Genomic DNA, 14462 nt, shown 5'->3' with positions numbered 1-14462 from the left:
GAATTTTCCTTTCACCCAGGGATAAGTGGGTTATTAATAGTTTTATGCCACGCTAAGCTGATTTTTTTAGCTCAAATTTTAGATTCTTTTTTGGAATAAAGAAGAAATACAGGTTTTTCATTGTTTACATTATTTCTCTCCATGTTCTATTACCATGTTACCATTTTTTCCTCCTGCATTCCCCCATTCAATCCTTTCTGCCACAATCAGACAGACAGAAAGGGCAAGGATACTTTTTTCTTGCATCTGTAGTGGAAACCTTAGCAACAGACAGAACTGCTCCAGATCTGTCAACAGATGCATTAGGTCACTTCTTAAACTCCAGAGGTCATGGTAGTGTCCCTATACTATTAATTACAAAAGTAGTATCACATAAGATCTATGCTACCACATGTAGAAGAAGAGAGGGCTATGTGCATGTATGCACAGTCTAGTCATGAAATTATATACGAAAAACTGCTTTAACAAGACAGACTGAAGGACAGGATTGGGAAGGTGTTAGGTAATAGAAAAATATATATTGGTCGCTACTTCCAGTTCCTGGCACATAATACCTAAAACCCATGCAATTTCCTAAGTGATAAGAACACTGGGAGCATCTCTTGTCCTAATATTTGTCTTTGACCCCATTCCTGACACAGGGCTCCTAAAACTCTTACAAACTCCTAAGTGATAAGAGCATTAGGCTGGTTAAGATGGTAAAGTAGGTAAACACTGTGCTCACCTCCTCCCACAACAGTATCAAAATTAAAACTAAATTAGAGAAGAACCAAACAACCATTACTGAGAACCACCTGAAGACTAGCCGAACATAATTCACAGGAGAAGCCACAAAAAGACTGGTGGAAAGGCAGAAACGCAGAATGGGCAGGCCTGTACCCACAGTGCGATGATTAAGAATCAGAAGGGATATCTTGGTTACCCCCATGAAGGGCAAGGGGTGCCAACTTAAATAATATATGACAGGTCACAAAGCCATGAGAGCCACAGTCCAAAGCAACCTGTAACCCCAGAATTTCAAAGTAATTCTGTCTGACCTTAGTGCTTGAGAGAACCTACCATTACACTTTTAAGATATTATGTCTTGGAATAATCAAACTTTTGATTCTTAAAAATTTAGGGCTAAAAGATCATCCAAGTTCTTTATGTTACAGATAAAGAAGCCGAGGGCCTTAGAAACTAAGGAACTTAACCAAAATACATATAATACTTAAGTTCACTAAAGCTGTACACTAGCCAATAATTTGTAAGAGAATCAACTCAAAGTATGTACCTGATACTAGAAGTATGGCATTCACTTTGAGCTGGTTTTCTAGTAGAGACAAAAAGCCCATTAACTATTCAGTCTCTTGGTCAACATCCCCTTATACTCAAATACAAAGCAGGTAACAATTTAGGAGTATACCTGTGGCTGTGAAATATAGGCCACATGAGAACAGTGCTTTAACCAAATGAACTCATTATATTTCACTTCCTTTAGGTGGAAAAGTTTCAGTCATTGTCCATAATTAACAAGAAACACGTTTTAAATATCATACATTTTCCTTTTTAAAAAAAAAAAAAATGTATACCTACCAACAAGCCAAAGTGTGGTAGAAAGTTTCCAAATATTGTCATACCAAACCATAATCAAAGACTTAGTATAGCTGCAGTATTAACTTCTTTACAATTCCAATATAGTCATCAACTATTAAAATGGTCTTTCACCAAACAGCATTTTGTATCCATTAAGCACATTTCTTTGGTTTTTAAATAAAAGCAAGTCCACCATTTTTATTCAACAATTAACACACTTTCTGTCTCTCCCTTGCTGCTCGCTCTCTCTCACACACACTCCATTCAAATTTTTCAATTAATTTTTGGTTAGTTATACTTACTGCTATAATTTCCATAAATCATAACCAAGGCAATAACATTTTTTTAAAAGGTACAAGGCTCTCATTATGCATTATATTTCACATACAGTCCATCTGTTACATATAACATTTCAGAAAGGAGTTAACAGGATTCCAAAAATACCGTTTTTTTCTGACAAGACAAAGCTCTTTCCCAACAACCTGCTAAGAGTATCTTAAAATCAATTTAGCACACCTAATGACATACCTAAGGAACCCCTGGTCTGTTGACTGTTTGGTGGTATGTTTTCCTTAGCCATGGAGATTAATATTTTACTGTTTTCAGAAAGCTTCTCCGATGCCTTTCCCTGAAAGAGATATAATATTTATAAAAGCAGAGGGGAAAAAAACCTACAAAATATACAATTAACCTCAGTACTTTAATTAAACAACTTGACAAAATTACATGGTATATTGTAGAAGAAATTTAAGTGTAAGATTTGAGGAATTAACCAAAAGCATTTAATACTATAATAAATATTCTAATATTTAGCTCATTCACTATCAACAAACAGTCACTGAGTCTCTGCCAGGCATTGTCCCAGGCACTGGAAACACATGCGTGAAAAAATCATACAAGAACCTGTGCCATCTTGGAGCTTATAAACTACTGTGGAGACAAACAATAAACATAATACATAATTAAACTATGTAATATGAAGAGAGTAGTAGGGAGGGACTATGAGAAAAAATACAGCAGGGTACAGAGGCCCAAAAATGATGGGGGACAAACTGTAATGCCTCACTGAGCAGGTGATGCTTGAACTAAGACCTAAAGATTAGTATTTATGTACTATTTAATATTAGATATTATAATAAAGCTATATTTGAAACTATGTATAACTCTTTCCAAACAATGAAAGCTAGTCCTAAGTACTGGAGAGTAGTCAGATCCTGAATCCACCACCACTGTGTGTATTTGGACAAATTACTTAACTCCTTTAAGCTTCACTTTCTTGTTCTGTAAAACAAACAAAAAATTCCATCCACTTCAAAGGGATATTATGATTAAATGAGATAATACATTTAAAGTCCTTTTTATCATTCCTTGTAAATGGCAGGTATTATGGCAGAAAGACAGCCTAGAGTGGTGGTTAAGAGAACAAGCACAGGATTCAGGCTGCCAGAAAGTCCCATTCTGCTATCACTGTAGTAACATTACTTAACTTCTCCATGCCACAGTTTGCTCATTTAGAAAATTATAACAGTAATAGTACTTATCTCATAGATTCATGTGAAATATCAATGTAACCTCAAAACTTTGCCTCATCCATATTGTACACAATAAATGTTAGCTATGTAAGTTCTTTTATAACTAAGATGTCCATATTATTTATCATTTCAACCAGGATACTTTTGTCCAGGACAACTGCTAAACCAGATGGGACACTGGGACAACAGGTAAACCAGGACTGTCTTGGACAAACCAATATATGTGGTTACCTTCCTTACAATGGACCAGATGGCACAGGTTAACCTACATCCTGTATCTTATTACATATATTGAACCCATGAGAAAAGGTGCTGCATCTGTCTAGATTAGTGCTGTATTGTCAGAGCCTAGCCCCATACTCTACCAGTCTCAATAAGTATTTGCTAAAATAGATGAATCACTTTCTATAAAAATAAGAAAGTTTAAGAAAGCTTTTTCAGACACTGGTTTCAAAAACATTTTAACAAATTTACATTCTGAAAAGCATACAAAATAAACTATTCTAATTCACTTTTGTAGGCTTTAAAAAAATGTTAAGATAGTGATTCTTTTCCACATAGAATGAAAACTTGCTTTCATATATATATTATGTTTCTATTCTGAAAGTTTCTTGTATACAGCTAGTCTCCTAATTATTTTATGAAGCACATAAAGTATTAATTGAAACTGTAATAAGAAAGAGGAGAAACTGTGAGATATAAAACATCACAAACAAAAGACTGCATCTGAAATCTTGTCCAGAGTCAGGCTCTCACAGCACAGCCAAGCTAGAGTACAGACCTGCAGTTTCTGACTCAGAGAATGTTTGCATTTACACAGGGATAACCTTCTGAAACAATTTTAATGAAACATGTTGGAGAAAATGATTAACTTTACCTTAACTTCCATGTAAGGTGGATCACTTTCCAATTCTGCTTTGTCTTGCGCCAATTTAGCTTTGCGCTCTTCAATAAATTTATCCAAATTATCAGCCATTTTGCAGATACTGAAAAAAAACCACACACACAAAAAAAACGCACTACAATGAGCATAGCTACAGCTGTATGGCAGTATTTCTAGGCTAATTATTAACATGCAGGCTTAGTCTACATTTAGTTTTCAATCTCACTTGCCAAATTGAGAACTTCAAACAAGCTTGACTGAAATATGCCTGCCTGCCTTCTCTCACAACCCCCTCAAATCACCTACAAAATACTTTAAAATATCTGAAAAGAAATAAAAAACGAACAGCCGCCACCATCCCGCCACACACACACCACAAAAAAATCTCTGAACCTTAAGTCAAAGCACTTTTATTTAAAAAGGTGGGTGTTTTTTTTTAACTATTTGAAGGTAATTTTGAACTTAAAGTTACAACAATAATAGTACAAAAAGCCCTGGCTGGTGTGGTTCAGGTTAGAGCATCAGCCTGTGTACCAAAGGGTCTTGGGTTCCATTCCCAGTCAAGGGCATGTACCTGGGTGGTGGGTCACTCCTTGCCCCTGGTCAGCGTGGGGAAGGCAACCAGTCAGTCTCTCTCCCCCTCCCTCCCATTCCACTCTCTCTAAAAAGCAATGGAAAAAATATCCTCAGGTGAGGATTAACAGCAACAAAAAAGAACAGTAGAAAGACCAGCTGTATACTTTTTACCTATTAAGATTCTGTATCACTTGTTCTTTCTTGTGGTATTCACACAAGTTTTCTCTTTATGCACACAATTTTTTCTAAAATTACTCAGAAGGTAAATTAAATATATCATGGCCCTTTACCCCCAAATGTTTCAATGTGCATTAAGAAGAATTAGGTGATTCTTTCATATAACCTCAATGCAATTATCAACTTCAGTAACACTGATTTTTTTATTGCCCATGTTCCAATGTTGTCAACTGACCTAACAGTATTCTTTACAACATTTTTCTCTCTCCAGTTCAGGATCCAGCTTTAACATCAATTGGTGATTCTTAATTGATCCAATCTCTGATTCTAGATGGCTGCAAAATGCTAATTTTCCAATTCCACCATTCCCAGCATATTTATTTATCCACTGGCACTTACTTTTTTCTAACAGCCCTTCCTTCATCTGCATTTTTTTATTGGCTTATTATCAGTATGGACTCATAAATTCCTTTTTTTTTCAGTAAGCCCTGGATTTTTTAAATTCATAAGCTGTTGTTTTACTGAGGAATAATTTATATATCATAAAATTCACCTATTTCAGTGAACAGTTCCATAAGTTTTAGTAAATTCATAGTTATGCAAGTATCATAACAATTACTTCTTAAAATTCTTCCATCATCACAAAGTTTTCTCATGCCCTTTTGTAGTCAATCCTCACTCTCACCCTCAACTCAGGAAATCATCAGTTTTCTGTCTCTATAGTTTTGGCTAATCTGGAAATTTCATATAAGTAAATCATACAAAATGTAGTCTTTTCTTTCACTTACCATATGTTTTTGAGATTCATCCTTGTAGTTGCATCCATCAATAAGCAGTTACTTTTTTGTTAGGTACTATTCCATTGTACGGAAACGCCATATTTAGTTTATTCACTCATTGTTGGACATTTGGGTTGTTTCCATTTTTTGGCTACTTATGAATAATTCTGCTATGAACATTCATGTACAGGTATTTGTGGGGACATGTTTTTAATTCTCTTCCATACAAATCTAGAAGTGGAACAGGGTCCTCTGTAACTCTGTTTAACATTTTGAGGAACTGTAAACATTTCCTCTAAGTGTAAAGTGGCTGTACCATTTACATTTCAACCAGGAATGTTGCAAAATTAGCTTAAAATGGATCATAAACTTAGATGTACAAAAGAAAACTAAAAAAACTTCTAAAAGAAAACATAGAAGAAAATATTTGTGATCTTGGGCTAGGCAAAAATTTCTTACACATGGCACTAAAAGCACAAAGAACTGATTAAAATTGATGAAAAATGAATCAACCCTTGCATAAGGGGTGCAATTTCTATACAATCTCACGAATGGTTATTTTCAGTCTTTTTTATCTTAGTCATCCCATTAGGTGTGCAGGAGTATCTCACTGTGGTTTTAACTTGCATTTCTATTAATGACTATGATATTGAACATCTTTTTATGTGCTTATTTGCCATTGTATGTATATATACATAACCACTGGCAAAATATCTTCAAATCTTCTGCCCACTTTTAAAGTTAAGTTGTTTTATTACTGTATTGAGCAAGATTTTTTTTAATGTATACAGGATATAAGCTCTTTATCAAGCATATTTTATAGATATTTTCTCATAGTCTGTGATTTGTTTTTAAGTTTCCTTGACCATGTTTTCTTTTTTAAGACTTTTTTTTAGTTTTAAATTCACAGCAAAATTGAGCAGAAGGTACAGATTTACCATATATCCCCTGCCCTATCCATGCATAGCCTCCTCCATTATCAACATCCCCCACCAGAGTGGTACATTTGTTACAATCAATAAAACACACTGACACATCTAGTTTACATTAGATAAGAATTCATTCTTGGTATGGTATATTCTGTGGGTTTGGAGATACGTATAATGACATGTAGCCATCATTGTAGAATCATACAGAGTAGTTTTACTGCCCTAAATGTCCTCTGTGCTCCACCTATTCATCCCTCCCTCCACTCAAATCCCTGCCAACCATTGATCTTTTTATCGTCTCCATAGTTTTGCCTTTTCCAGAATGTCATATAGTTGTTATCATATAGCACTGGCTTCTTTCACTGACTAGCATGCATTACTAAGGCTTCTAAATGCCTTTTCATGGCTTGATTGATCATTGCTTTTTGGTGCTGAATAATATTCCATTGTCCTAATGTACCAGTTTATTTATCCATTTCTTCACCTACTGAAGGACAACTCTGTTGCTTCCAGGTTTGGGCAACTATAAATAGAGGTGCTATAAACATCTGTGTGATACCTTGTTAAGAGCAAAAGTTTTTAATTTTTTTATGTCCAATTTATCCATATTTCATCAATTTTTAATCAATTGTTTGGTTTTGTAACATATGTAAGAAATTTTTGCCTAGCCCAAGATCACAAATACTTTCTTCTGTTTTCTTTTAGAAGTTTTATGGTTTTCTCTCTTACATCTAAACCTATGATCTGTTCTAATTTTTGCTAATGGTGTAAGGTAAGGGCCATTAAGTTTCAGTTTTTTGGTTGTTTTTTGTTGTTGTGTCTTTTTTTGGTTTTTTTGCACATGGATATAAAATTATTCCAGCACTATTTTTTGGAAAGACTATCCTTTCCTCATTGAACCTAGAATTTAAAAAAATATTTTTTTCAAAAACTCATGAAACTTAGTGACTAACTGGATAGGTGGCAAGAAAGGAGCCACTTTTGACCAAATTTTTAAGTCCTAGAAACTACATGTGGATGGAATCCTGGATAGAAAAAAGTCAGAAGAAGCTGGCTGATTTGCAAAGGTTTAGTTTAGCTATACTAAGTTGAAGCTAGTAAGACATGCTAATGAAAATTTCCAGCAAATGGTTAGAAATTCAAGACTGAAATTCAGGTAAATAGACCACATTGGATATGTTTATTTAAGAGTTAACTATTTTAAAGATAATAGTTGAAGCTGTGGTAAGTGAGCAAAGACTGGGAAAAAAGCAATGGGCTGCCCAGCCAGGCATGGCTCAGCAGTTGATCATTGACCTAGGATCCAGGAGATGTGGTTCGATTCCCAGTCAGGGCACATGCTCGGGTTGGGGACTTGATCCCCAGCAGGGGAGTGCAGGAGGCAGCAGATCAATGACAACTCTCTTATCATTGATGTTTCTCTCTCTCCTCTCTCCCTTCCTCTCTCTGAAATCAATAAAGATGTATTTTTAAAAAACGAACAAAAATAAACAAAAAACCAATGGGCCAAAACTAAATTCTGGGCAATGTTCCCTTGAGGGGGTGACAGAAGAACTGAACTAGAAAAAATACAAAGGAGTAATTAAAAGAAGGAAAGGGGAACACCTGATAATGTCAACATTAAAAATTTTGAATGAGCCCGGCCAGGCGTGGCTCAGCGGTTGAGCGTCGACCTAGGATTCAGGTGATAGGGGTTCGATTCCTGGTCAGGGCCCATGCCCGGGTGGAGGGCTCAATCCCCAGTCAGGAGCGTGCAGGAGGCAGCCCATCAATGACTCTCTCATCATTGATGTTTCTGTATCTCTCTCTCCCCCTCCTTTCCTCTCTCTGAAATCAATAAAGATATATTTAAAAAATAAAAAATAAAAATTTTGAATGAAAATAATAATAGTAGTAATAGCAGTAAAAGGATATAAAGAAAACCAAGTCAACATAATTTGTGGAGAAAAAGAAATATGAAAAAGAACCAGTCAGCAATATCAAAAGTAAGACTGTTAAAAAAAGCAACCACTGAATTTAATGTTTGGGGGATAATTTGTCAAAATGCATAAAAACAAACTTTATCCAAAAGAAATATATTGAAACGTGTATCAGTTAAGTAGTACATAATATGAATGTCATTCTATCATTTATTTCCAAACAGTAAATTTTTTAAAATTATGGCCATAGCAAATATATTCCAAGCCAACAAAAGTTAATACATTTAGCTATTTTTAATTTGCTATTTATCACAAAAGATTTTTCCTAGTAAAAATTCAAAACAGCTCAATAGCAAATAGTAATTTTCATGCTAAAAGAAAATCATTTAATATCCCCAAATTTTCCTAAATATTTTTGACTGGTAGAAATAAAAGTGATTGGATTATATGTATGTATGCACAAATACTTTGCTACATGACTTTCTACATAATGTAAGCAGAAATGTCATTAATCTAAAAAAAGTAAAAAGCCTCTTTCAACTCTGAACTAAGGCTTCCACATAATTCTGTTAACAATTATTAATACAACATGTTCATTTGTTTAACCAGACTTTGAAAGATCTCTAATTTATACATACTTGTTTCCTTTTACTATAATAATTTAACACCAATTATAAATTCTAGAACTGATTTTATACAACAGTAACCATAGTAATAAAGACACATTTTTAAACAATGGCAGTGAGTATAATATATGCCACAGCTAAAACATGAGATTTATCAGATATAAGTTTACATTTAATCATTTCTAATTTTGTTCTACTGTCTAATCTGATTAGAGTATATATCTACTATTAAACTGGAGTCAAAGATAGCACTAAGCTTTCTCCTGGCAATGCCCTCCAGACAAAGAACACAGGAACACTACTATAGTTAAACTGGTTGGGTTTATTACTCATTGCATTGAGAGATGCATCCTTGATGCTCGCCATGGGGAACTCTGAAGTAGTTTAGTAAGAGGGTGTTATAAAATACAGGATTTTCTTCCTGGCCAGCGTGGCTCAGTTAGTTGAGTTGTCCCATGCACCAAGAGGTCGCTGGTTCGATTCCCAGTCAAGGCACATGCCCATGTTGTGGGCTCAATCCCCAATAGAGAGCATGCAGGAAGCAACCAATTGATGTTTCTCTCTCATGATTGTTTCTCTCTCTCTCTCTCCCTCTGTCTCTCTACAAAAAAAAAAAAAAAGAATCAGTAAAAACATTTTTTCAAAAAAAAAAAAAAGACAGGATTTGGGATTCTGTTAGGTGCTTTGGGAGGGGGGTAAGGAAGTGAAGTTTTGCTCTGGATTTAATGCTATCAGGAAGTGAGGATAATTCTATGACTGGACATCTTAGTAAAATCTTATCTACAGAGTGAGGCTAAAGCTTTAACTGATAGAGGCACCTCACTCATATTAGGTGGGAGAGGGGATGCCTGGCGTTTTGTGGCTTGGAAAACATTAATGTTTTGTCTGTGTTTGGATGTGGTTACGGAGTGGTGGTATTTTTGTCTTGATCCATCAGGGACACAAAACAGCCTCAGTCTGATGATGTGCTGTGCAACTGTTTATCTTGAACAGAAGAACACCAAGCCTAAGCAGTACTGTCAAGCCAGTTCCTAGCAACAGCAAGGCCTTGGCGATAGCACAGCTAGCTTCTAGCAGTCATGACTACTTTCTCTTTCTTACACCTAAAAGCATGTGACAACTTACATAAAACTTCAACTACAAAATTATTCAAGAATTACTTAGTGATTCAGAGAGACTGAGTTAATGTGTACAGCCTAAGTATAAAAGAGAGGAAGAGCCCGGCCAGGCGTGGCTCAGCGGTTGAGCGTCGACCTAGGATCCAGGCGATCGGGGTTCGATTCCCGGTCAGGGCACATGCCCGGGTTGTGGGCTCGATCAATGACTCTCTCATCATTGATGTTTCTATCTCTCTCTCTCCCTCTCCTTTCCTCTCTCTCTGAAATCAATAAAGATATTTTTTTTTTTAAATAAAAATAAAATAGAGTAAGAATATTTATAATTTAAAGATTAAGTTACAAGAAAGATCAGTTGAAAGAAACCTAAATAGGATTCTTTATCTTCCTTCAATCTACAATGTAAAGTTACAACTTTTTCAAGATATTTCCAGGTTTATTTTTTTCCCCAGTAGCCGTGTACACAGTATGTAGATGATAAACAGTTTTCAGGACAATAGTTTAGCTGAAATACCTGGATTTGAAACCCAATTCAATCACTAATTGACTGCATGTGAATGACCTCAAATACATTCCTTATCCTATCCCTCAGTTTCCTCTTTTGTAAAATGGAAATATCTATTTCAGAGTTGTTATGAAGAAAAAACAAAATGATGCATATAAAATGTATGGCACACCTGACACTTAGAAATCAATAAATCACAGCTGTTTTTACTAATTCTTGTTCTATTTTCATCGTCTTTCTATACATCGGTACTCACCTTTATTTTAAAAGCCTCAAAGTAAACTGAGATTTAAATCACCAATAACTGATATTTACCATAATCCAAGTCAACAATTTTATATCTTAAATTTAGGCCCTTTATAATTATCATACAGATAGAAATACAAGCAAACCAGAACATATTCATTCTGCTAAGCTTAGGCAAATCTAAAAATCAGAGAGGACCCAGAAATAACTGAGTATGCCTTATTCCTCCTCCTAGTTTCATCAATGACAAAGAAAGGGGAAAATCCTTTTCCCTCCTGAATCAAGTGCTAATTTCCTCCCCTCTCAGGAAGCATGAGGAATGGAAAATAATACCCCTCCTAAAGGAGGGCTTTAAGGTTGTAGATGCTAGGAGATGAAACACATGATATGATCCTTGGCTTCCAATTTGGACGAGATAATGCCACCTGTCACAGTGGCTCACTGTCTAGCCAGATGGGAGTTTAGGGATTCAGTGTGAGGTACCCATAAAAGATCCAGTGGAGGTATCAAGAAAAACGATTTAAATGCGTCTGGAATTCAGATTAGAGCCCAGGCTAGAAGAAAAGATGTGGCAGTTTTAAAATGATGCTGGGTGGAGGAGATCAATGGGGGAAAAAGGTGGGCATCTGTAATACTTTCAATAATAAAGATAAATTTTTTAAAAAAATTATAAGAAATGAGGTTGCTTGGAAAAAGTGAGCCTAGCGTGGGAGAACAGGAATGAGGACAGAATAGCAGGGAGTGATAACATATGGGTGTGGGGTGTGGAGCGGAGTCTGTGAAAGCCTCAGAAGAAAGAGAGGGAGAAATGAGGTGAATCAAGAAAATGTTTCTCATCCCCACCTCACCCAAATCCAGAGATCTTTCCACCAAATGAAAGGTGCTCAATCTGTTTCTACTAGCAGATGAGCAACTTACTTCCATGGGCACATCCAAATTTTGACATACCCCTAAATGTTGCTAAGAAGTAAACACTATGTTGCTGGGGCAGAGGGAGGCTAAGGGTCAGGTAAAAAGAGAGTGAATACAGGCATACCTGATTGTATTGTGCTTTATTTTGTTGCATTTCACAGATGTTGCATTTTTTTCAAATTGAAGGCAAGACCTTCCACCTGCAAAAAAGATTAGGACTAGCTTTGTTGTGGTGGTCTGGAACCGAACCCACAATATCTCCAAGGTATGCCTGTATATAAAAGCACTATTAGGTCTGTTAGCATCATTAATAATAAATCAATCAATGATGGCAAAGGACAGACACATAAATTAGCCGGTGGGTAATGCAAAATTGTCAAAACACTTGCTCAAATACCTTTGTCTCCCACTCAGGAAATCAGACTTACGTTATAAAAAGGTAAGCCGAAATCTACCCAAAGTTTGTAATAGTTAAATCACATTTGCCTGAAACCTTCATTTGAGAAAAACTGTACTGAAAGCATCCTATTTCAATTTACCCTAACAGCACCTGCTCCCTTCCAGGTCACCTGTTCTGCAGGAGACCCAAAATTTCATCCCTGGGAAGCATTTCGGCAGATATTTAACCACCAGAAAGTCAGTGTCCTCAAAGGGAGAAGAATGACATGCAGGAGGAAAATCAGCATCTTACTGGTTTCCATGGGATTCCGTTTAGCTTGTCAACATGTCAAGAAATTCTTTCATTTAAAACAGTACCTCTCTGAGGATAACTGTCTTTGTACAAACTCGAGGTGGTTGCTATTAGGCTCTTGCATTCCGAGGTGTCTGTAAACTAGGTGATAGTTTACTTTAGAATTTAGTGTTCCCGGAAATCCAAGCTCAACTTCTTAACCCTATAATTTTGAGAGCCAGTTTACTCTCTCGAAAGATTAGTCCCATGACTATCACTGAAAAGTGGATTCAAATCCCAGATAACAATCCTAAAATCAAGGCAGCTGGAAGGGGTTCAAACTCAAGGAGCCAGGTGGACCCAGGACCAGAACAGCGCAGACATCACAAGGTGGTGGTGATTAAGTAAATTTTACTTGCAAAGCAAAGCGCTGGGCGAAACGCGTCCTCAAAACATGTTAACATTTAACCAGCCCCGGGGAAGAGGGACGGCGCTGAGGCAGGCTCAGCCCCACCGCGGAGGCTCGGCGGGCGGGCAGGAGCGGCGCGGGCGAGCGAGGGCGCCGCCGGCCTCCGGGCGCGCGGGTGGCGGCCTCCGACCGAAGCGTCGACGCGTTGTCAGGCAACCGGGTCTCCAAGCACCGCCGGCAGCGGCTCGCGGCCGGGCGGCGGGGCCCCCACCCACAGGGAGCCCCCAGCCAGGCACTACCCCGGCCCTGCTCGCAAGATGCCGAGCCGTAGCTCGGCCACCGCCCCAGCGCGGCGACCGCGAGACCTCCCCTCCGTAGGGAACCCGGCCCACCAACCTCCGTAACCCCGACACCGCCGCCAGCCTGGCAGCCGCGAGACCTGGGTCCCCGGGAACGGGCGTCCCGGGACACCCCACCCAGCCACACCCGCCAGGCCCGGTCCCAGCCCGAGGCCGGCTAACGCTTACTCGGGAGAGCGGGATCGCATCTGGCGAGACGCACCACGCTTCAGCCAGGTTCTTCGCGGTCCGGGGAGGCGGCTGTGACCGCCCGCCGCGGGCTCCGCCTCTTAGGCCGAGCCCTCCGCCCGCCTTTTGCCAACCGCCGAGCGCGGCCCGCCCCCACTGGGAACTCGGGCGAAGGTCGCGCGGCTGGGGCGCCCCCTACCGGCGCGGAGGCCGCACAGCCGCCCGGCGCTACGCAGAGCTCTCCACACCCACCCCGGTTGGGTACCCCGCCGCCCGGTCCCCCGGCGCCACCTGGGCGCTGTTAAAGCGAGGGAGCCATCTCCCAGGCTAAATCGACTCAAGCCCCTCTAAACCCTCCAAGTCCCAGCTGGCCTGGGAGCAGAGTCAGAGCCTGGTAAGAAAAAAGGAGAGGGTGGCACTGAGAGAACAACCGTTGGCGTTACCTCTCTAGGGCATTAATGACTCTTCTCCCTAGAGTCTAGAGGCAATACTTTCAACTGGGCTTTACCTCCAATTTCAACATATTCAGTTCACCCCATACCGAGTGACCACATGCTACCACTAGAAACGATCATTTCTCTCTAGCTTCCACGGAAAGTAAAACTAAGAGTCCTTTATCCCAAATTATTTTGTAAGAGGGTTTTAAAGGCAAATTTTCTTTACCTCGAAGTCTATCAAAACCGCAGGCGGGGTACAAACTCAATCATTCTAATGTGTTTTTTTTAACTATGTGCCACACACTATTAGAAGTGGGGTGTCCTGCACTCTGAAACGTACAGTGAGAAGAACTTGGAAGTAAACAATAAATTACAATGCAGTGTAACAGTTACAGAAACACGTACGCTGTGGAAGGGATGATTACTGGGGAGAGGAGGGAGAAAGATACCATGGTAGAGATCTCTGAGCTGTCTTTTTAAAGATTAATAGGAGCTCCCACGTAGAAAAGCCGGGGGAGGGGGGGGTGCATTTTAGGCAATGCTAAGCATATATGCAAAATTTCAAGGGTGACTAAAGAAAGATGAAGCTGGAGGTGTGAGCTATGATTTTCTCCCCCTTTCTTCCACCCCCTCCTCCAGCAAAAA

At 38.6% G+C, this 14462-nt stretch overlaps 1 protein-coding gene across 3 annotated transcripts in view; it reads right to left on the bottom strand.

The window, feature by feature from the left end:
• The window catches only part of CSPP1 (centrosome and spindle pole associated protein 1), an 87679-nt gene extending 74109 nt beyond the window's left edge, over positions 1 to 13570 (bottom strand). The window contains exons 1-4 of one of the 3 annotated variants that reach the window (XM_081117104.1): positions 13381 to 13538; positions 11899 to 11974; positions 3985 to 4093; positions 2104 to 2203 (exon numbers count right to left, since the gene is read on the bottom strand). In XM_081117104.1, the coding sequence (XP_080973230.1) occupies positions 2104 to 2203; positions 3985 to 4083 (199 nt within the window). In that variant the 5' untranslated portion in view covers positions 4084 to 4093; positions 11899 to 11974; positions 13381 to 13538. Of the gene's footprint in view, positions 1 to 2103; positions 2204 to 3984; positions 4094 to 11898; positions 11975 to 13380 lie in introns of all 3 variants that reach the window. The other 2 variants (XM_081117103.1, XM_081117102.1) reach the window with 2 other exon arrangements.
• Between the last annotated feature and the right edge of the window lie 892 nt (positions 13571 to 14462).

The sequence above is a fragment of the Miniopterus schreibersii genome (genome assembly GCF_964146895.1).
Source record: "Miniopterus schreibersii genome assembly, chromosome: 17".
NCBI lineage: Eukaryota > Metazoa > Chordata > Mammalia > Chiroptera > Miniopteridae > Miniopterus > Miniopterus schreibersii.
This window is presented reverse-complemented; position numbering and strand designations above follow the sequence as displayed.